General features: G+C 39.4%; 3 protein-coding genes across 7 annotated transcripts in view; all 3 read left to right on the top strand.

Moving 5' to 3' along the window:
* dom (domino helicase) overlaps positions 1-6,346 on the top strand; it is a 43,365-nt gene extending 37,019 nt beyond the window's left edge. For 2 of the 4 annotated variants that reach the window (XM_070108159.1, XM_036363107.2), the window contains exons 14-15: positions 1,668-4,760; positions 5,808-6,346. In XM_070108159.1, the coding sequence (XP_069964260.1) occupies positions 1,668-4,760; positions 5,808-6,296 (3,582 nt within the window). In that variant the 3' untranslated portion in view covers positions 6,297-6,346. The remainder of the gene's footprint in view (positions 1-1,667; positions 4,761-5,807) is intronic. The other 2 variants (XM_036363110.2, XM_070108160.1) reach the window with 1 other exon arrangement.
* A 2,408-nt stretch (positions 6,347-8,754) lies between these two features.
* BBS9 (Bardet-Biedl syndrome 9) lies at positions 8,755-14,397 on the top strand. The gene is made up of 10 exons (XM_036363114.2): positions 8,755-9,077; positions 9,145-9,513; positions 9,586-9,693; positions 9,768-9,901; positions 10,817-11,484; positions 11,548-11,813; positions 11,878-12,103; positions 12,213-12,379; positions 12,800-12,929; positions 13,012-14,397. Exons 1-10 carry the CDS (start codon positions 8,797-8,799, stop codon positions 13,522-13,524), a joined length of 2,862 nt encoding a protein of 953 aa, XP_036219007.2. The 5' UTR covers positions 8,755-8,796; the 3' UTR covers positions 13,525-14,397.
* Positions 14,398-15,842: 1,445 nt separating this feature from the next.
* On the top strand, positions 15,843-19,806 carry LOC106620104 (venom allergen-1). 2 transcript variants are annotated; one of them, XM_070108305.1, is made up of 3 exons: positions 15,843-16,681; positions 19,022-19,416; positions 19,482-19,806. In XM_070108305.1, the coding sequence occupies exons 1-3, from the start codon at positions 16,676-16,678 to the stop codon at positions 19,735-19,737; spliced, it is 657 nt and encodes a 218-aa protein (XP_069964406.1). In that variant the 5' UTR covers positions 15,843-16,675; the 3' UTR covers positions 19,738-19,806. The 2 variants fall into 2 exon arrangements, with proteins under 2 accessions (XP_069964406.1, XP_036219008.2); XM_036363115.2 differs by lacking the exon at positions 15,843-16,681 and adding an exon at positions 16,729-17,175.
* The last annotated feature ends 836 nt before the right edge of the window (positions 19,807-20,642 follow it).

Raw genomic sequence — 20,642 nt, forward strand, 5'->3', positions numbered from 1 at the left:
TTTTTTTTACCTAATTTGTTTTGTTATTTCCAATTTTAATTTTTATAATAATATTTTTTATTTTTTTTTTTTGTAAAATAACTATTATTTTAGTTAAGAGCGTGTGAAAGCAATTTTTTCTGTTGTTAGCAGGATTATAGACTACTCAATATAGATTTGACGATATATTTCAAAGAACTCGAGTACTCATTGTCTATCCCCGTACCACACATATGGTATACAACTGCGAGTGATGAAATAGTAGTGGGTACCAGCTCTCTAATTTTTTTTAATTGTTAACAATTTTAAATATGTTTGACTCCGAATGCATTGCAATGTAAAGCTTCCTTTTCCACACTATGTTTATAAATAATAAGAAAAAACGTTAACTTCGGTTGCACCGAAGCTATAATGCCCTTCACAAATGCAAACGATTCATTACAAGAACTTTGATCGTTCAGTTTGTATGGCAGCTATATGCTATAGTGATCCGATCTGAACAACTTCTTCGCAGATTACAACGTGCTTTAGGCACTAATCTATACCAAATTTGATGAAGATACCTCGTCAAATGAAAAAGTTTTTCATTTTTAATTTTTCATACAAGCACTTTATTCCGATTGTTTGGTTTGTATGACAGCTATATGCTAAAGTGATCCGATATCGGCCGTTCCGACAAATAAGCAGCGTCTTTGTGAGAAAAAAACGGTTGTAAAATTTAATCTCAAAAACTGAGGGACTAGTTCGCATATGTATACAGATAGATGAACTAGGCTAAATCGACTTAGCTCGTCACCTGATTAGTTATATATATAAACTTTATAGGGTCTCTGTCCTACTGAAAGACCCATTTTAGCGACATGTCGAAACATCGTTAACTCTACTAATAATACATAATGTATTCCTTACATTTCTTTGTTTATTCCTTATCACTATGTCCTAGTTTTCTCTGATACAAGTTTTTTCCACGTATAAATCTGGGTCCGCACAGATTGGCGATTGGCCTAATTCAGTTCTTAAATACTTGATTCGTTTAACTTCAAAGATGCTGTATCTGCTTTTATCGATAGGGTGAGATTTGAATGAAGACTTATTGCTAGTGCGCTGACTGAGTGCACAGTGTGAGTAATAAATCTAAATTTTTATAAAGCGGTTTTGTTCCTCAGTCCAGAATTACTAACTGTTTTGAATTCTACATTCTTACCGTCATACCGTAAATCGTGTATTCTTTCCTTTTATTTAATTCTGCGGATATTAAATCGGACGCTAAAAACTAACTACCCAGGCGTTAGTAGTTTTTTTTTTATTACTCCTTTTTTTTGTGACACTTATGAAAGCAGCCACTCATTGTGAAATAATTTATAGCCATTGTGCCCAAGATCTATTCACATTTGCATGTTTAATTTTCTAGTTGTCGATAGCTTTAGCTGATCTCGACGAATCTAGATTTGAAATAAACTATTTGTTCTGATCCGAGACTTTGCGCCCGAACAGCTAAATATTTTCCAAAATCCAAATGGAGATTAGTTTTTAATAGGATACTTTTGAGGTACTGAAAGAAAACTGTAGAGTTAGTTGCTTAAATGCTTTAGTATTTTTTCATAAATTGGTATCTTTAAAGAACTTCGAAAACAAAATATTATATTTTGATTTTCCTCACTCATTATTGTTTAATTCTGTACACACAGATGTGGTGTCCACCCACGCCACCGCAAGACGACAATGACATCTACATCGACTACTCGTTGACATTTATGTACGAGATGAATTCAATACCGGAGGTCGAACTACCCCCAGTCTACATTAAGAAGGACAACAAGCGTTCGCGTGGTGACGCCGGTTTCGCCATGGATGGCAGTCGTCGGCCACTGAAAGTGCGGCGCGAAGACAACTATGTAGCGCCACGTTCACTCTTCGACCGGCCATCAGCGGCAATAGCACGTATACGGCGTGATCTGAAAAATCAACGCTATCGCGGCGTCTTCAAGCCGAACGTACAAATACCAGGATTAAAACCACAAACACCGCAGAAGCAGTTGGTGGAACCGGAAGGCATGGCCGAGTGGACCATCTTCGAGGATATTGTAATTTTGCATGTACTGGTTAATCTACAAGGGCTACCGTGCAATTTAATGGTGCTCTCACCGGGCCACACGCCAAACTGGGATTTGGTGTCGGAAATTGTGAATTTCCAAGCGAAAACTTTCCGCTCGGCGAAGCAATGCCGCTGGCGCTACGAAATGGTTATACAACCGCGTGAGGAGGGTAAATTTGTAGAGAGCCCTAAGAAGCAAAAGAAAATGAAGGCAATGCTGAAGTCGGAGTATCTGAAAGGACCACTGCGTTATTTACGCACCACACAACTGTATGCGAACGACAACAACACCACATTCACGAAACTAATGCGTTCGCGTTTTGATTGCATAAAAGCGGCGTATCTGAAGAAGGCGCCACCGCCCAAACGCCACTTCAGCACGCCCAATCTCATGAATCCCAAACACATGGAAGTGCTGCAAGAGTTCGGCATTAGTAATTACGATCAACCGATTTCGCCGTTGAATATTGCCGCCATGAAAGCGAACAAAATACGAGAGAAGCAACGCAGTCAGTGTCCACCGCCGCTACCACCGGTGCCCGCGCAAACTGTGCCGGTGCAACAACAGCAGCAGCAACAAGTGCAACAACAACAGCAAACAACCGCCGTACAAATACAAGAAATGGTTGTGCAGCAACAGCAAAATGTCAGCGCTGGCGGCGCGTCCACAATACAACAAGCCGGCGGGCTACACACGCAGCAGCTGCAGATCCAACATATACCTAGCGGCAATGTACAGGGTGTCACGCAACAACCGACCGCCACTGCCATTGTACTACAACATGCTAGCGCTTTGCCGGTGACGCATCAGCAGCAATCCGCCGGCAATGCGGCGACACAATCACAGCAGCAGCAGCAACAACAGCAAATCTTGCGCGCCGGTATGGGTAACACGCAAATCGTTAAGGCGATTGTGGCGCCACAATCGGGTCTATTAACCGCGGGCCAAATGCAACAGTTAACGCAGCAAGCGGCGGCCGCAGGCGCGCAACACGTACAATTGCAGCAGCAAGGCGGCAACGTTGGCTCCTCATCGACCGTGTCGGTAGTGTTGACCACGCCCGTACAAACCTTGAGTTCCAGCGTACAGTCGGCGCAGCAACATGTGCAGTCTTCCAACGCCCAAATCGTCTCGATTTCACCACAAACTATAGTCTCTAGCGGCGCATCACAGAGCGGCGGCAGTATCGTGCAGACAATACCTTCACAAACGCTGCCGCAGGTGGTGTCCGTATCGCAGCTTGCCACTGTCGGCACCGTGCTCACGACATCGGCCAATTTACAGCCGAGCGCTACAGTGACAACGCTGAACACGTCAGCTTTGCGCGCACAGCGCATTGTTGCCGCCACTACTGGCGCGCTACAGGATGTCGTGCTGCAACAGCGCAGCGGCAATCCCAGCCCAACAATCGTATCCATGTCCAATTTGGGTCCCAGCGTAGCGGCTGCACAATTCCAAGCAGCACAGCTACGTCTCACATCTATGCCAGGCACCACGCAGCAGGTGACTAAGGTGCCGGTCAGCACTTTGCAACAGAGCGCCAAACTTACAAGTAACGTTGGCGGCAATGCACCGCCGCACATACAACTCTATCGCCAGCGCCAACAGCTGAAGGTGTTGCAAACCACATCTGGCCAAGGCGGCGGTCAAACACTCGTACAAACCGCTAGCGGTCAAACAGCGCTCGTTAATGCCGCCGGCACCATTATACAAGGCAGTCTCGTACAGACCGCCGGTGGTCAGGCCACAATGCAGGTGCAAGGACAAAAGGTCGCTGTAGCCACGGTATCCTCATCAAATATGGTTGCCGCGCCAAGTGGCGGCGTTGCTACCTCCGTGGCCACAGTACAAGTGGCGCAGCAAGGACGTCCGCAATTCATCAAGCAGGTCGCCGGCAAGCAGACAATAGCACGTCAAGTGGGCGACGATATGGTGCTAGTCAAGCGACAAGTGATCGGCGCGCATCAGAAGGCGCAAGTGCTACAGCAGGGACAGATATTCAATACGACGGCCACCACTGCGCAAGGCACCACAGTACAGTTGCAACAGCAACAGACACAAGGCGGTGGCGGCAGTGCGCAACAACAACTGCAAGCGCAACAGCAGCAACAACAGGTGCAACAAGTGACGGCTCAGCAAATAGCAACGCTGGTGAAGACCTCATCCGGCGCCGGTATAGTGCAACAAGGTGGCGGCGGAGTCACCGTCTCCACTGGTGGTGGCCAACAGCAAGGCACTACCGTGAATATGGCGCTGTCACACCTCAAACCCGGTGGCCAGATAAAGGTAACCACTTCCATGGCGAATCAGGCGCAAATGCGTCAACTACACATGCAACCGCTCAATATGCCGCGCAAAATCAATCGCATGACGCAGATCGCCTCAGCCGCGCAGGGTGGTCAACAGGTGACCACCTCAGTGGGACAGTCGCCGAGCGGTGCGACCGTGGTTCAACAGCCGAAGGGCGCCGGTGGCGTACAGACGCAATTGGTGCACATACAGAATACCAAATCGCTGCCTAGCTCGGTGACAGTGCAGCAAATACAGCACGTCATGCGACAGGGACAGCAGGGTTCGCTGGCCGCCACGGGCCTGGTGTTGAGCAAGACCAGTGTGGGACGTGTGATACCTGTGTCGGTGGCATCGCAGTCGAATCAGCGCCAAACCATTCAGGTGAGAAGAAATGTAAGCGAAGCTATAAAAGGAAGTCGGGTAACGCCTTTTCCACAATTTATTTTGTATATATGTATGTAGAACTATAAAAAGTAGTTAAAAAGTATTAATTGAAAAATATGTAGTAATATATCTAATCAGAATAAAATTTCAAACAGTTGGCAACACTTTTAAAAACTTTTAGCAACATAAACTATTCTCAAGTTTTATCTAATTGTAACGCATACTGCAATATTCAACTTATTTTTCCAACAATATTGCAACACTTTTCAAAACAATTTCCAAAAGTAACTTTTCGCAAATTTGTTTTAGTTGCCACGAATATTGCCATTTTAACTAATTTCATTCAAATCAAATTTAATTTAATAGAATAAGCGATTTCCAATGAATGGCAACGCTTTTTAAAAAAAAATTTCGACTTTATAATTCAATCGTTTCAGTTTGCTACCCATATTGTAATAACTCTTTTATCTTATAAATTTAATTTAATTATAAAAATTTATCAGATGACAAGATTTGTTTGACAAAACAAATTTGCAACAGAAATTTTTCTCGAACCTTTGTTTTTATGTCCATATTGTAATAATCAGCTTATTTAACGTAAATCTTCACAACAAATTTAGTTTTATGGAATTAAGCTTACCAAACAAGTGGCAACACTTTAAAAAAAATTTTAATTTCTCTAGTTTGAGAAAAAATTTTAGTAATTTGTTTATCTTATAAATAAAATTAAATTAAATTTTTTAAACAGGTGGCAACTCTGCTCAATACTTTTTTCCCAACTTTTACATCTTTAGTTTCATACTTATACCTTACTATTTTTACTTAATATAATTTTTTTGACATACAATTTTCAAGCAGGTGGCAACTTTCTAAATTTTTGGTTTTAATTCGTTATTTACTGCCACACCTAAAGAAGTTTCACTTCAAAAGATATAAAAGTATAATATGCCACTAAACAAAAAGAAAAAAAACAACAAAAATAATTATTACAATAATTAAAATATAAATTTAATTTAAAAAAATGAATGTATTTTCCTCCCTCACGCCCTACAACAGGTGGTTTCCGCTGCTTCCGCACAAGCAGCACTCGCCGCCGGCAATCTGCGTGCGCATGTCACCAGCGGCCAAAACATTGCCGGCACCATAAAGGTGGGCACGGCCGGTGGCAATCAATCGCAGACGCAACAGACAATACATTTAATACAACAACAAGTGGCTGCACAGCAAGGCCAGCGACAAAATGCCAGTCCGGTGCGACTACAAACGGCCGGTGGCAATTTGGTGGCTGTAGTACAACAACAAAGCATACAACAGCAACAACAACAACAAGGTATGAGCACATCCAGCATAGCGAACTCATCGGGTGCGGGGCAAGGTGAAGTGATGACCATAACACAAACGATAGCGACCTCTAGTGGTGGAGGTGGTGGTGCTGGTGGCAGCCAACAGCAACAACAACAACAAACTGTGCAGCAATCGACGGCGCAACAAGTACGCACGTTGGTGAAAAAGAAGATCATGCAAATACGCAGTGAAAAGGAGTAAACAAAAACAATAATATGCAAAAACAAAAAGGAAAATGTGTGGAAAATAGTGTCGATTGTGAAAGTGCTTTACAATTGCTCCGAAAAGTCCAAGAGTATTATATTCGTAAAGATTATGTTTAGTTCTAGAGATTTCTAATTCAACTGCATAAATATTGAACAGAAAAAAATATAAGAAATATTCAGATATACATAATATATATATATATATAAATAAATAATAGTTGTATGTGTAATCAAATGGTAAATAAATATGCAAAACGCATAGTTTTTTGTTTTTTTAAATTTAGCTCGTTAATTATCCACAAACTAATCACACACACACACATATGTTTCCATATTTTACGATTAATAAATATATATATATTTTTTTTATAATTAAAACAAAAACTAAACCGCTCATGTACTTCTACTTTCGTGTACTCTTCACTGTAATTATAATTTTAAGCAAATATTTTTAAATTTAAAAAAAAAATAAATAAATAAAACAAAGCATAAAATAAAATACATTTTAAGCAAATGTTATCATACAAATACAATAATGTGGTAACCGTACATAATTATACTTAAACAAAATTAAATTAAATGCATAAATATAAAAGAACTCTTTAACAAAAAATAAATATAATTTTTTATTTGGTTGCGCAATTTGAAAGAGTGTTTGTTGGTCAGACTGGGAGTTATGTTGTCTGTGTGAGCTCCTTAGGGCTGTGGAGGTCCTATCTTGGCCACTCGACTGGAGTGGCGGCGCAGTGCGCGAACAAAGTGCAGGTTGCACAGCCGTTGAGGCAGATGTCGCAGTATTGCGTTGACAGCATGGGGCCACGTAACTCGTGGTCCACTCCCTGTGTGTCTTAAGGCCTGAGCAGGTCTTAAGATGGCTCCATCCATTGCATGTATTGCACCTAACCGAGGTGGAGTTTGGATGGAGCCTTCTAGCGCAAACGCAGCAGTAAAATTTCTCGGGGTCCGGGTTGGACTCGATGCCAGCACGGGTCAGGAGGATACGGAGCCACCCTGCTGCTAGGCGTTGCTCCAATGACGACAAACTTAACATAGATCTTACCGATCCAAACAGGGTTAGATCGCCGAAATAACAGCCCTTGGCCGGATAAAATCCGGGTCAATTCCGGTAACGTAGAACCGGTTGTTTTAGGAATTGGACTTTTAACCATGGTCGTCTATATATACGCGTAGTAGTCCCTCAGTTATTGAGATATCGATCTAAAATTTTGCATACGTCCTTTTCTCACCAAGAAGCTGCTCCCATATCGGACCACTATGCCATATAGCCGCCATACAAACTGAACGATCAAAATCGAGTCCCTGTTTGAAAAACCTTTTTATTGTCTGAGCCATTGCTGCAATCTCAGAAGATTGAGATTAAGTCACTATAGCATATAGCTCGATCAAAATTACGATAAAGATCTTCATAAAAAATCTTTTTTTTCCTTTATAAGTAAACTTAATTCGACTTGAAGATTGTTTACATCAAACAACGTGGAAAGAAAGAAAAAGTTAGGTTAGGTTAGTCTGGTAGGCTAATCAGCCACGCATAGAGCAGTCTTGGTACTTAGCAATGCTAGATAGAGTTCCGTTATGTAGTCCATGAGAATTAGTAGGTTGTGTTGATCTATGTAATATGCTTCCGAATTGGCAGATGCCCGCTGGTACCGTTTATTTAAACGACCTAGAGGTTTCTCATAGGTTTAGTCATTGAAATAATCTGCCTGAAACTTAAAGGATCTAAACTATCTGATGACCTGCAACTAACAGTCTTGAAGGATGTTTTTTATATGTTTACTGCCAAAGATTTCGGATATCTTCGAGTCTACACTATTTGTTTAGATGTTATATAACATAATATTTCTGTTTACATACTGTCGATCGGAGAGATATTGACTTTTTTGTTTTGATCTATAAATCCCAAAAGAACAATGATCTTGTGGTCAAAAGAATGGTATATAAGTTATACAAATGACTCTCTAACACTCCGACCTTTGCAACATTTCTTTTGAGAATTCGATAAAGCCAGTGGAAGAAGAAATCCAGAAATATCCCAGATTTGCTTTGAAAGGTTCGATTTTGACCTCATCTGAACAGCAGCACGTAAAGCATCGCTTGATAAAATATCATCAAGACCACAGTGATACTTCTGCATACCTTTCGTCGTGGAACGCTTTTGAGAAGATATGCGATTCTAAGAGATGTATTTATAAACCTCCTTCGAAATATATTTAAAGAGTACTACAACGTAGTAATTAAAATAATATTTATGCAATATTTATACTTTTGTTGCCTACGACACATCATCCCTTAAACCAGATTAGCATATAAATGCCGGTCGCTTTTAACTCCTACAGCTGACGTCAGTTTGCTATAGCAACACACCCCCGACGACGTAAACAAATCAACAACTGCAAGAAATTTTCACCAGCTCAGCACTTCCACGCGAACAGCTGTGTCAGTTCACAACGCGTTATGCAAAGCCATTGCACGTCATGTCGCTCTTCAACGTTTGCAACTGGTGGCACACACAGTGCTCCGATCTGGAGGAGAACTACGATGTGGCCAGTTTGCTGTGCGCCCGCTTTGGACTCGATGACAATGAAAAGGATTATGTGGTGGTCGGTTCGCATAGCGGTAATTTGAGCATTTTCAATCCGCGTTTGGAACAAAATCGGCGCATAGAAGATGGCAATGCCTTTAGACCGACGGATTTGTTGTTGGAGGTGAATCTGAAGCAGCCCATATTGGGCATATATGCGGGACGTTTCAGTGGGTGAGTTTCGTCGCATTGAAAAGTCGTTTGAGATTCGGCTGTTTTATGCGCTCCCTTGTTTATTCAGTGGTCAAATGGCCGATGAGAAGCAGAATCAACTCGCTGTGCTGCATCCACGTTCGGTGGTCATATACAAGTTAAACGCTATTGGTGGTGTCGCCGAACATGGCGCACAATTGCGTCTGCAATCCTTAGCCGACTATAAACTGAAGCGTGGCGCTTTGGCTTTAACGAAGGGCTCATTTGGGCGCGTCAAAGGACGTGAGTTCTTCTGCATTACCCACTTGGATGGCACGTTGACCTTTCACGAACAGGATGGCATTTTGTATGAGTGCCAACTACCGGGCAATCGTGCGCTGCCAGTACCGGTGGTCTATTGCGAACGCACCGATAGTTTTTTTCGTTTTACAGCGGGTTGGAATTTAGAGTGCTTCACGTAAGTACATATAACTGTATAAATATGAGTTAAGTTTTTGTATTTACTCTCTTCAGAAATCTCATTCCACAGCTATCAAGATCTTTCTCACTCCTCGCTCAATCGTTCTGAGTTCAAGCCGTCGTGGTCGGTGTGTATTGGTGAAGGTATTGTGGATATGTGTGTGATCCAGGCGAAGTCGTAAGTAATTGTAACGGTGCTCCCTATTTTACTACAATATATAATTTTGTATTATTATATTTTTAATTTTAAAGCAACTCCGCTTCGATTATGGTTTTGGGCGAGCGCAATTTCATTTCTTTAACCGATGATGGTCTTGTGGACTTCATACTGAAGCTGGATTATACACCAAGCTGCTTTTACTCGTTTGTAGTCGGCTATTACTGGGGTAATATACTATTTTGAAATTGTTTTAACTTTTTCAAGGATTAATGTGTATTATAACATGTAAGGGACGAAATAGCAGAGAAAATTTTAACTGCTTTACGCAGTAGATAGACTTTAGGTTCGATTAATATGTCTGAAACTTCAGTAGGCGACCGACAGTTTAGGAATGTGCTCCCAGTTCAGATTTAAAGTATACATACATATGTATATATCAGGTAACTGGCTGCGGGTACTAATCTTCACCCAAAATGTACTCGACTATTCAAGCGAATATATCCTTATGAGTTCTGTCGGACTTTTTCAAAACTAGACTCTCATGCTACACCACTAAATGTAGAAAAGAAGAATTTTTTATAGAATTTTTGTTGCTTTGGAATTATAACAATGATAGGACTGGAAATCATTAAGATTTTTGAGAAATCTACTTTTTTAGAAGATTTAAAGACTCTAATGAACCACGTCATCTTTAGAGTCATGAGTGTCTTTGATCCTACCTGTAAAATAGAAGGTCTTCTCGTTAGTCTACGTTACGGACATTTGCTCTTATGAACTTTTATGTTGAAAAGCTGTATTTAAGGAGTACCTTATCAATAGGTTCACAAATGGGATCGTAAGATCGACAGCTGTTAAGTATGTAGAACAGTTAGATTAAGTTAGATATTGCGTCAATGAAATTAACTAAAAGAGTTGACCGTCATTGATCTTCCATTTTATAGAATGATGATTACCAAAGAAATAAATATCCATATACTTGTATGTCTACATATATACATAGGCTAGCAACTTGGTTTTACCGTATTGACAGTACGGCCATCTCATCGGATAAAATTACTAATAATATATGCACTCTATAGTATTCATTACTCAAATTAAACAATATTTACCATATATTATGTTAATTCTTGTCGTCTCAAAGAGCCCGGCGCACGCTTAATCACCGCTATCGCTTCCGACACGGGGAAACTCTTCATTTACGAAGGTGCTAACATCATTTGGGCTGCTCAATACAAGGACGATCCACCCGTTGCAATACAACGTTCCAATTTGTATGGATTACCTGGCGGTATAGTTGCACTCGGTTCCACAGGCCAATTGCGTATTGGCTATCTCGGCTCCGAGCCATTTGTCTTCAAAGTACCATCGGTCAATATGGAAGATCTGAGTTTTACAGAGGCGCACAAGGAGTTGCAACAGTTGGAGGAAGAAATCAAAGCGGCGGTCGATGTGACAGACATGGCAGATATAGACAAACGTGCCGAGGAAGATGTGCGCATACAATTTACCATCAACGCTGAAACTAGTGAAGATGCAGACGTACTGCTATTAGACGTACCAGCACATGTGGCTGTCAAGGAGCTGCCCGCCTGTACGGGCATACTAAAGTTGAGATGCAAGATTGAATTGGCTGAGTTACAAGTTGTTTTTAACACAGCCGAGGGTATACGTTGTAGTCAGGATACGCTTACCTATGTGGACATGACGTCCGGTCAGGTGGAGACGTTGGATTTGGAGTTCTATGTGGATGACTTGTTGCATGTGCATACAGCGCGTGTAGACGTGATAATTTCTTTCATTAGTGTTAAAGTGCGTAACTGTATTAGTTTTAAGTTATTATGGATTTTAATATTTTAACTCTCTCTTTCTTAGGGCATACCACGCGTCTTGCAACAGTCCGCTTATTTACCGTTGAGCATGTTTTACAAAATGCGCCAGCCGCAGAAGTCCGCTGGGATAAAACTAACCTATAATATTATGTCGAAGTCATTGACACCCAAATTATTTACATTCTTTCCTGAGTTCGTAACTGGGGAAAGCGAATCTCATGCGCTGGGTCTGCTACTGCTCTGCCCTGGTGATGAGAAATGTGAAGAGGTTGTGACTATTGTTCTAGCAAAGAACTCGAATCGTATAAGGTGAGTTTGCTGGTTGAATTTTTAAGATCTACATATTTACTTGCTAATCGCCATTCTTCTGCAGAATACAATCAGATACTTTGGAAACATTGCCAATTATATTGGAACGCATAATGCGAGTGGCTTTGGAGCATGCCCAAGAGTCCATACCTTCGAAAGGAAAGCGTGTAAAAAATGCCATAAATACCAGAGTGAAAACGATAATGGCCAATCCAGTGCTGCCCATTCATGCAATTTTAAGTAAAATTGATCTGCATCGTGAGACGCAAGAGAATATACACAAACAAACGGTAATTTTTCAACGAAGATTTTTAAGTGTCCGTAAAACGTGCCTAAAGCTGTTCTTAAGTTTTCTACGGTATCTTTATGACTTTACGCTCCACTTTTTTTCATTTATAGCTGGAACTTGATAATTTGTTGCAACAATTTAAGACATTGCAACGTAAGCTGCAAGATCAGCCTGAAGATGAATCTAAGGAAACTTTGGTTATGCAAATAGAGGAGAACTACGATCATCTGATTGCGGAAGGTGATAAGCTAATGGAAATACGAAAGTTAGAAAAGATGTGAGTAGAACGAGTTTCTTAGAGTCTTTAATGAAATAAAAAAGTAATGTAAGAGAAAAATATATAATTGATCCGATTTTTGTAAGCGATCCAGTAAGAACTTTTATATACTTGGACCGAAGTTAGTGTTATGACTATGTTAATAGTGATCTGAAACATGGTCAGCTGTGTTAAACCAAATTTATACTTTAAATCTACTTAATAAGAGTGTATTCTTTAATCCGGTATTTTCCTTAACTCAGCCTTTAAATGGAAGACTAGATTGGTATTCATGTGATGTGATTATAAACATATTTAGCACAATAGTCGTAAAATTGTGTTAGTTCTTCGCAGTCCTCTCTTGTTAGCTTTGCTTTTTACGTTCTCCGTTTTTCTTCTTATTATAAGTTACCAATTTCAAAAATTTTCGTTCCTTTTCAGTCAACGTTGTGATCTAACTTGCGCCATTTTTGTTGCCACCTCTCTTATTGGCGCACTACGCATGGAGGAGAAATTAGTGAATGTTATTTGTTCAGTGCTTTGCACGCCGATCGAAGATTGGACGGAGCTGGTAATTTAATCTAGATTACTTATATAATATCCTAACATCAAAAAACCTTCTATACTTTTTATGTAATCATTTCCTCTGCAAGAGTTGGGAGGAATCAATGTCGCCCGGCATCGATATGCTCTATCATTATGGTCCCCTAAATCGTGTGAAGAATAGTGAGGGCATAAATGCTATCGAAACCAATGTGACGCATGAAAATTTCGATTATAATCGATTTAGACGCCACATACTCTCCATATTGGAACGCATACAACGCATTGCTACTGCGGAAGAAGCGACCGCCGACAAAACCGCGACATCTGCGGTAGATGAACGCGCACAGACGAAAGAAATGGATATCAGTGGACTTAGTGAATTGCTTGAAGTACTGCCCAGCGAACAGGGTTTAACTAAAATCCGTATGGTAAGACGTAGCACACTGGAGGCGGTAGAGGATGATGAAGAAGAAGATGAGGATGATTTACGCAAAGTTGGCTATAAAAAGGAGTATGGTAATCAACAGAATAAGTCGGGTGAGAATTCCGAATGGGTAAATGAAAATTATGAGTTGCCTACGTCAGAAGAGTTATTCAGTGATTTGGGTATTTGGTGGTAGAGAGCTTACGGCTGCGTTTTTATTCTTTTTATGAGCAGAGTTTGATGAGTCAGTGTTAAAAAAATATATTAAAGATATATCTATATATGTCGAGGTTATTTGAAAGAAATCGAATGGGATCATCTTGAAACTTTTCTCTCTTTTGTCCCATCCATATACTATCTGGAATAAAATTGAAACACCTTAAACAACGTGTGTTAGGTTCTAATTACTTTGTTGACACATTAGGTCGAACTTCAGAAGCTTTTTGGCTGCGGAAAAGACTTTTCTGTAACCATGATAGTTCAGTAGATTTATAAGGCCTACGCTGGTAAGGACCTCCGATCCGAATTGGTCTGCTCTTAAAGTGTTTGCTGCGGTTACAATTTAAAATGCAGTGTGAATTGTTCTTTTTTTTGTGGACATCAAAAAGTTCAAATGGTGAGTCACTTGGCTTTCGTTAGTGTATAGAACTGAGTAACGTTGAAATAAGCATGCTGAGGACTGTCACACTAGTGTTGGTGGAATTCAAGATTGCGTCTCGACCTCCACAGAATTTGACCGGGTATTGATCTTTTGGCAACAGAAGAATTAATTATTTAACATTCGGAGTCTTCTAGTTTTTTCCAATTTCCCGAAGACTTCAAGAGGTTTACTACAAATCTATATTTAAGCACCAAAAATTTCCTCATCGATTTGGATAGAGATCGTGGGAGCTGCCAACATCATACCCAAGTAGGTGAGCTCCCTACCGCTCACTTTTTTGGCGAAAAAAGTTACGTTCGTTCTTTCAAAAGATCACTGACTTATCAAACTGCTCTTATATTTATGATTTCTACTGTTAGTATTGATCAGAAATTGTAACCGCGCTTTCAATAAATATATAATAATTAATTATTTTGCTTGTTATTTTCGAATATTTTGGAACGTCGTTTGTACTCTTAATAAATATTTACTTATTTACATACTAGTTTTTGCTCTCGTACTTCTACTTTTGTAATTAAATGTACATGGTATCTCGTCGAATAAGTTTCAAATCAGAAAAAAACAAGAAAAACCGTGTACTTCTGTTGCACAGTAGTCGATATAGGCGGTTTCGATAAATGGACAATTTCTTTGGGGAGAAAAAAACGTGTGCAAAAATTAAGTTCGATACCCCAAAAACTGAAGGACTGTTGTTGTAGCGGCAGAATTTTGTCGAGTTGACAGTCCTTGTACGGAAAAAATCCGGATCCGTTCCGGTTATGTAGACCCGACTGTTATGGAAACGGAACTGAAGGACTAGGACTAGTTCGCGTTTATGCAGGCATACAAACGGACAGATGGATAGCCATGTCCGTGCCAATCGACAGCATCTCACGGTGATCATTTTAGTATATACTACATATGCATATACTTCATAGATCTCCGAAGTTTTCTTTTGGGTGTTAAAAACCAAGCCAAAGATCACTTCGTGTTCAGTGTAGTAGCAGTAAAGGCTACAAACAAGGAGGATTAAAGCGCCTGCATATATAAATCCAATAATATTGTGTTGGATGCACACATTAAGCAATAAAAATATTTATTTAAACCACAAATAATAAATATTTTATTTTGAGTTTCAGCGCAAAGTTATCACCATCTTCCAAGTTTATACAATTTTGTTTTTTATTAGGCCAATTAAATATAATTATTCGTGAAACTGGTTTGTATCGGCAAATAATTATTTGTTGTTGGTATATTTTTAAGGGTAGCAGGGTTTATTTAATATTATTGTAGATTAATATGAGCTTATTAGTTCGAGAAGCTTATGAAACTTTACTTTAAAATTTACTTCATTGCAGCTTCGTGCGTTCCAATTTCAGCCGAGATTATGGTAACAAATTAACGGTATAGAAAGAAGAAGATGCAGCTATTAGATATCTTACGAAACATCTGTCCAACTAATAATTGTTTAGTTGAAGACAAAATGTTATTTTGGGGACTTCTCGAAGAAATGGTCACTCTTTTAGATATACATAGGAGGATGTTGGCCTGTTACGTTTGGTTTGCAGCTCAGGGGCAAGGTTGATTTTTGAATTTAGTATCAGGAACACTTCATCAACACTTATATGCATATATGATGCCTGGCCGTAGCAGAAACGTAACTGTAAGGTAATTTAAAAATTCTCACAAGACTGAGAGCGGGTGAGAGTGCCGTTGTCGTTGGCTGAGCCTCATGATCTCAATATTCTTCTCGTCCAGAATTAATCGCAAAAGGTCTTCCTGTGCTTAGTAAGGTGAGTCTCTCTCCTTGGGCTCTGATTATTTATATTCCTATTAGCAAAAGTAAAAGAGGAATATGGTGAGGTAGAACTATTTCAAAATATCTTTTAGGTCTCGCGGAGTATGAAACAACTTGGATCACACTCCTCTAGTCATTCAGTAGCTTATGGATTCAAGTTCTCGTTATATGGCGGTATAATTAAACTGAATTTTATGGTTTCAAAGCAGACATGATTATGATTGGCTGTGGATCTGCCGTTCAAGAATCAGCCTCAAAATCATCATAACCTAACTTTTATAAAATTTTTTAAAACGATATTGCGATAGACCAATCTATTTAAAAGAATGCTAATACCACCTTAGCAATTTGAAAGTATGATTTAGTTGTCCAACTTTAAGGTTTCAAATATATTATATGAACTGTTAAGCAATTTGTATGGGCAGAAAATGTTTGAAAATGCTTCCCCGTTTCTCACAGTGTTTATGTCAGCACACATGTATTTACAACTACTATAAGGCGATCAAGAACAGATGTGCTAATTTTAATAATCTGGTCAACAACGGTTAATTACCAATCACACACTTGCATTGAGGAAATGCTGTCACTATTATCGATTTGACTGATTGCGTTTGCGGAGTAATAAGAAAAACCTGTTTATTTTCAACAAAAAAGAGCAACAGCAATGCATATAACAATAAAAATAAGCGTGTTTAAAGGGTAACAACGTCAAAAAAATAACATTTGATGTGATGAAGAAATCAAAAATCTGTTAAACAGGGCTAAAGGTCTTTTTCGGTTGCTCAATAAGCAGAGAAAATTTGAGAAAAAAAGGATGCAAAAATTGTTTACGTATATTCTAATGAGTATAAATTTTGAAAAAAAAGCGCTCACCTGCCATAAACACGTGAGCACACAGGAGAAGTGAAAATGTGTGTAAGTATGTGTGTTGATTTTCTGTTGCCAAGCCAATCGTTGCATTTTGAGAAAGAATTTTTTGCCTTGCGCTTGCGTATGTATATGTCATGACGCAATACCAACAACATGGCAGGTTTTCGAATGAAGATCAAACAAAAAATTTTAACAACAACAATGAACAAACAAACAAACCTTACAGCTCAGAGTCATAAATATCATTAGCGGTCCAAACGCATTCGCACTTTTCGATATCACTTTACTTATTCGAGTATAAATGTCAAAGCAGCGCGCGAATTCCGATCAATAAGTCACCAGATATCACCTTCAGTATTACACTTGCACTTTCATTCTCATTTTTCACAATGTTTTCGCTATCTACAAATTTGCTTTACTTTGGCTTATTACTTCTGGCAATCTCTTCGGTTTCTTCCTATGGACAGCGAAAATTGGACTGGTGCGACCCGTCGCTGTGTCCGAATGGCAAGTGGCATGTGGCGTGCGATCACAATGGCGTAAGTACAACAATGATAAGTGTTAAAAAAGTGATTTAGAAAGTGGTTTCGAAAATATTGCGTTGGAAAAAGGACAATAGACACTCTCCGAAAAAGAAGAAACAAAAGGTTTATAAAACATACCGAATCTTGCCTACCGTTACAGAGAAGAGTGGGTAAGGGGCGAGGTGAGTGGGGACACAGGGATAAGCATTTATCCGGATGGGTCCAAATTAGATAATCGGTGGGAGGTGGTGCAGTAAAATTAGAAACAAAAATCGCCTTCCGTCTGGCCAGACCACTGCTGCGACTTCCAAGCGGAGATCACAGCAATTAAAGAAAGTTTTCTTGTTTTGACAATAAGTGTGCTCACAACTAGATATATATATATATCTCCAGATAGCCAAGCGGTGTTAAAATCACTTAAGTCTCATAGGGTTTCATCGAAGATAGTGATATAATGCCTTAATGAATCTAACACCCTATTTCACGATAAACCTAGAACAGGCACCATCCTATAATTAGATTTCCTAAATGAGGAAATTTATTGTATATGCCTCTGGCGACTTGTAGATATTTAGTGGACAAACATTTTATAAATATAGCTGAGTCTCGGAGGAGTCACTCCCAGTTGCTTAACAAGCAGACAAACGTGACATGAATGGAATATTGGCCGCATCGCCGACTATTGAAATTCAAAAGGAATGACATACGAGTAAGAACTCTAGAAGTGCTAACAGGTCACTGTCTAATTGCCATACATGCCAGCAGACTTGGAACACCATATAATGACTATTATATAAGCTGTCAGGAAGTAGGAGAAAAGCAGACTATAAAACATCTTATATGCGAATGCAAGGCTTTCTATAGGAAAATAATATCAATTATCGGTCGAGGGTTTCTTGACGACGTTTCGGAGTATAAAACTTTTCGTAATGATGAACTTCATCAGAAGCACGGGGTGGTTTAGGGAGGAGACAATAGAGTGAGGGAGCATTAGTAACGGTGGTTTCGCCGTGGGTCTTCTAAAGGCCTATTTACGTCGTCAGATAGCCACTCATGTGATATATGTATTAACTAGCTTTTATAGAGACTTCTAGAATTCTACTTCGTCGTCATTGAGATCAATTTAAGGCGCTGAAACAATCATTGTATATCCATCATCCTAAAATAAAACATGAAACACGTTAACTTCAGATGTACTGCTTTCATACCAACACAGAAAAAAAGTATCCGGCTAACGGGTTGTATCATTCAAGTCGAGTTAGGGTTCTTTAATATGAAAAAAAAATACGTTATGACGATCTTGATTCTATCTTGATTTTGATCAATCAGTTTGAATGGCAGTTATAAGCTGCAGTGATCCGATCTGAATAATATATTGGAATATCGTGAAGACAACTTGTCATAAAATAAATTTTCCATAGAAGGAATTTATTTTAAATATATACTATAGTGGTCCGATATCGGCAGTGAAGTTTCTTGAAAAGAGAAGGACGTTTTCAATCAATTTCAATCAATACATCAATAACTGAGGGGCTAGTTTGCGTATATACAGACAAACAGACGTACAGATGATATGGCTAAATCAACTCAGCTTGTCTCGCTGATCATTTGTATGCGTAAATATATACTTTATAGAGTCTACGATATAGTTTAATGAGTGGTAAACCTTATATACTCTGTTCAGGGTACAAAGAAAGTATTCTATATAAAAGAATATATCCAATGAACCTCTTAGCAAGACCTTAGCTCTCAGTAAGAAGTATAACAACGGTAGCAACAACAACATAAATACTTTTTCTCTCATGGTAAAAATTTCAAATGTGCGCATTTTTTAAACATTCATTACTTTCACTCATTTTAGCGTTTTGGCGAAAATTGTCCCAAAGACGCTCTACTCTACGATCTGCGTTCATATCGTGAACACATACTGCACGAACACAATAAGCGACGCAATTTCGTAGCGCTCGGCCAACTGCCCGGTTATTATCCAGCTGCGCGCATGGCAACTATGGTGTGGGACGAAGAACTCGCCTATCTTGCGTCGTTGAACATAAAAATGTGCTATGTGGAGCATGATGACTGCAATAACTCTTACCGTTTTCCAACTGTGGGACAAAATCTTTCCGGCGTCGATCGGCGACGCGACTTGGAAGCCAGTGTAACCGATATAATAGCAATGTCAATGGGTTTGTGGTTCGGTGAATATCCACTTATCGATAGCAATTACATCAGATCCTTCCGCGTTTCATCGAATTTGTGAGTCAAAAAATTTATTTAATTAAATGTATATTTGTATAAAATGACATGAAATTCGATTGCAGTGAGAAGTATGGTCACTTTGCGGAAATGATGATCGATCGCAACACGCATGTCGGCTGTGCGATGTCGCGCTACACACACCCCACCTACCCGTTCCTCTACATCTACAATACCGCTTGCAATTATGCCAGCAAGTATGCACTGGAAACGCCTGTTTATCGTGTGGGCGAACCCGCATCGGAATGCGAAACCGGCCCCAATCCGAAATATCCAGGCCTCTGCTCCAAGCGAGAGAAATTTAATCCCAATTATGATTAATTACCGCTGCATATCAACCAAAACTGAAAAAACAAATACAAAGTACAAAACAAATCTCTGATAAATTGATGAATTGCTGTTTCTTCTTCTTCTTAGCATAAAAAAACAATCAGTTATTCATATTTCCGTAAATACACGAAAGGTGATCGCTCGTTAAGCTCACTTACTTCGCAAGTATTGCGAAAAACACAAACAATTTACCGGCACGAGGAAACAAACGAAGGCAAATAAGCATTTAATGAATACAGAAATACTACAATATATAAAAAATAAATTAAAGCATATAATCAATGGCATTCGCGCTAATTGTTGCTTCCGCTGCGCTCAACAGCTTGTGAACGTGCATAAATTAATGATTCAATTTGCATATGAAAAATTACTCATACGCCCGCGCGTTCAACTAATTAAGCAGCAGCCGTGTAGGGAAAAACTTTCTTACCTATATAAAACGTATTATATACAAACGATATTTAGAACTCGAAAAAATTCTAGTAAGAATACACTCTAACAAGTGAGTGAATATAGCTTAACTGGTTTTCTATAGACACTTGCTACCTTATTCAAAGTATGATCTGCTTCCAGTAAGTAAACAAATAAGTGAAAAATAATTTTCCATCGCAAATCTTACTCTCTGAATATTCGAGAAATTCGGGTATTTGTAGTTGACCGAGGTCTTGAAGCCATTTTCGGTGCTTCTTCATCCTTAATTTTGAATTGAGTGAGAGGTGAGAATATATAATAAATCCTAAAAGTATTCATAAATTGTGTGTACCCAAATATACCCTGAACAGGGCCCTGAAGGGAATGTAGGAGACCCTATAAAGTATATACAATATATAAATATTCAACTTGATGCGCTGAGTCGAAATAGGCATATCCGTCTGTCCGTTTGTCTGTATCTCAAG

Source organism: Bactrocera oleae, chromosome 4 (assembly GCF_042242935.1).
Source record: "Bactrocera oleae isolate idBacOlea1 chromosome 4, idBacOlea1, whole genome shotgun sequence".
In the NCBI taxonomy this organism is placed as follows: Eukaryota; Metazoa; Arthropoda; class Insecta; order Diptera; family Tephritidae; genus Bactrocera; species Bactrocera oleae.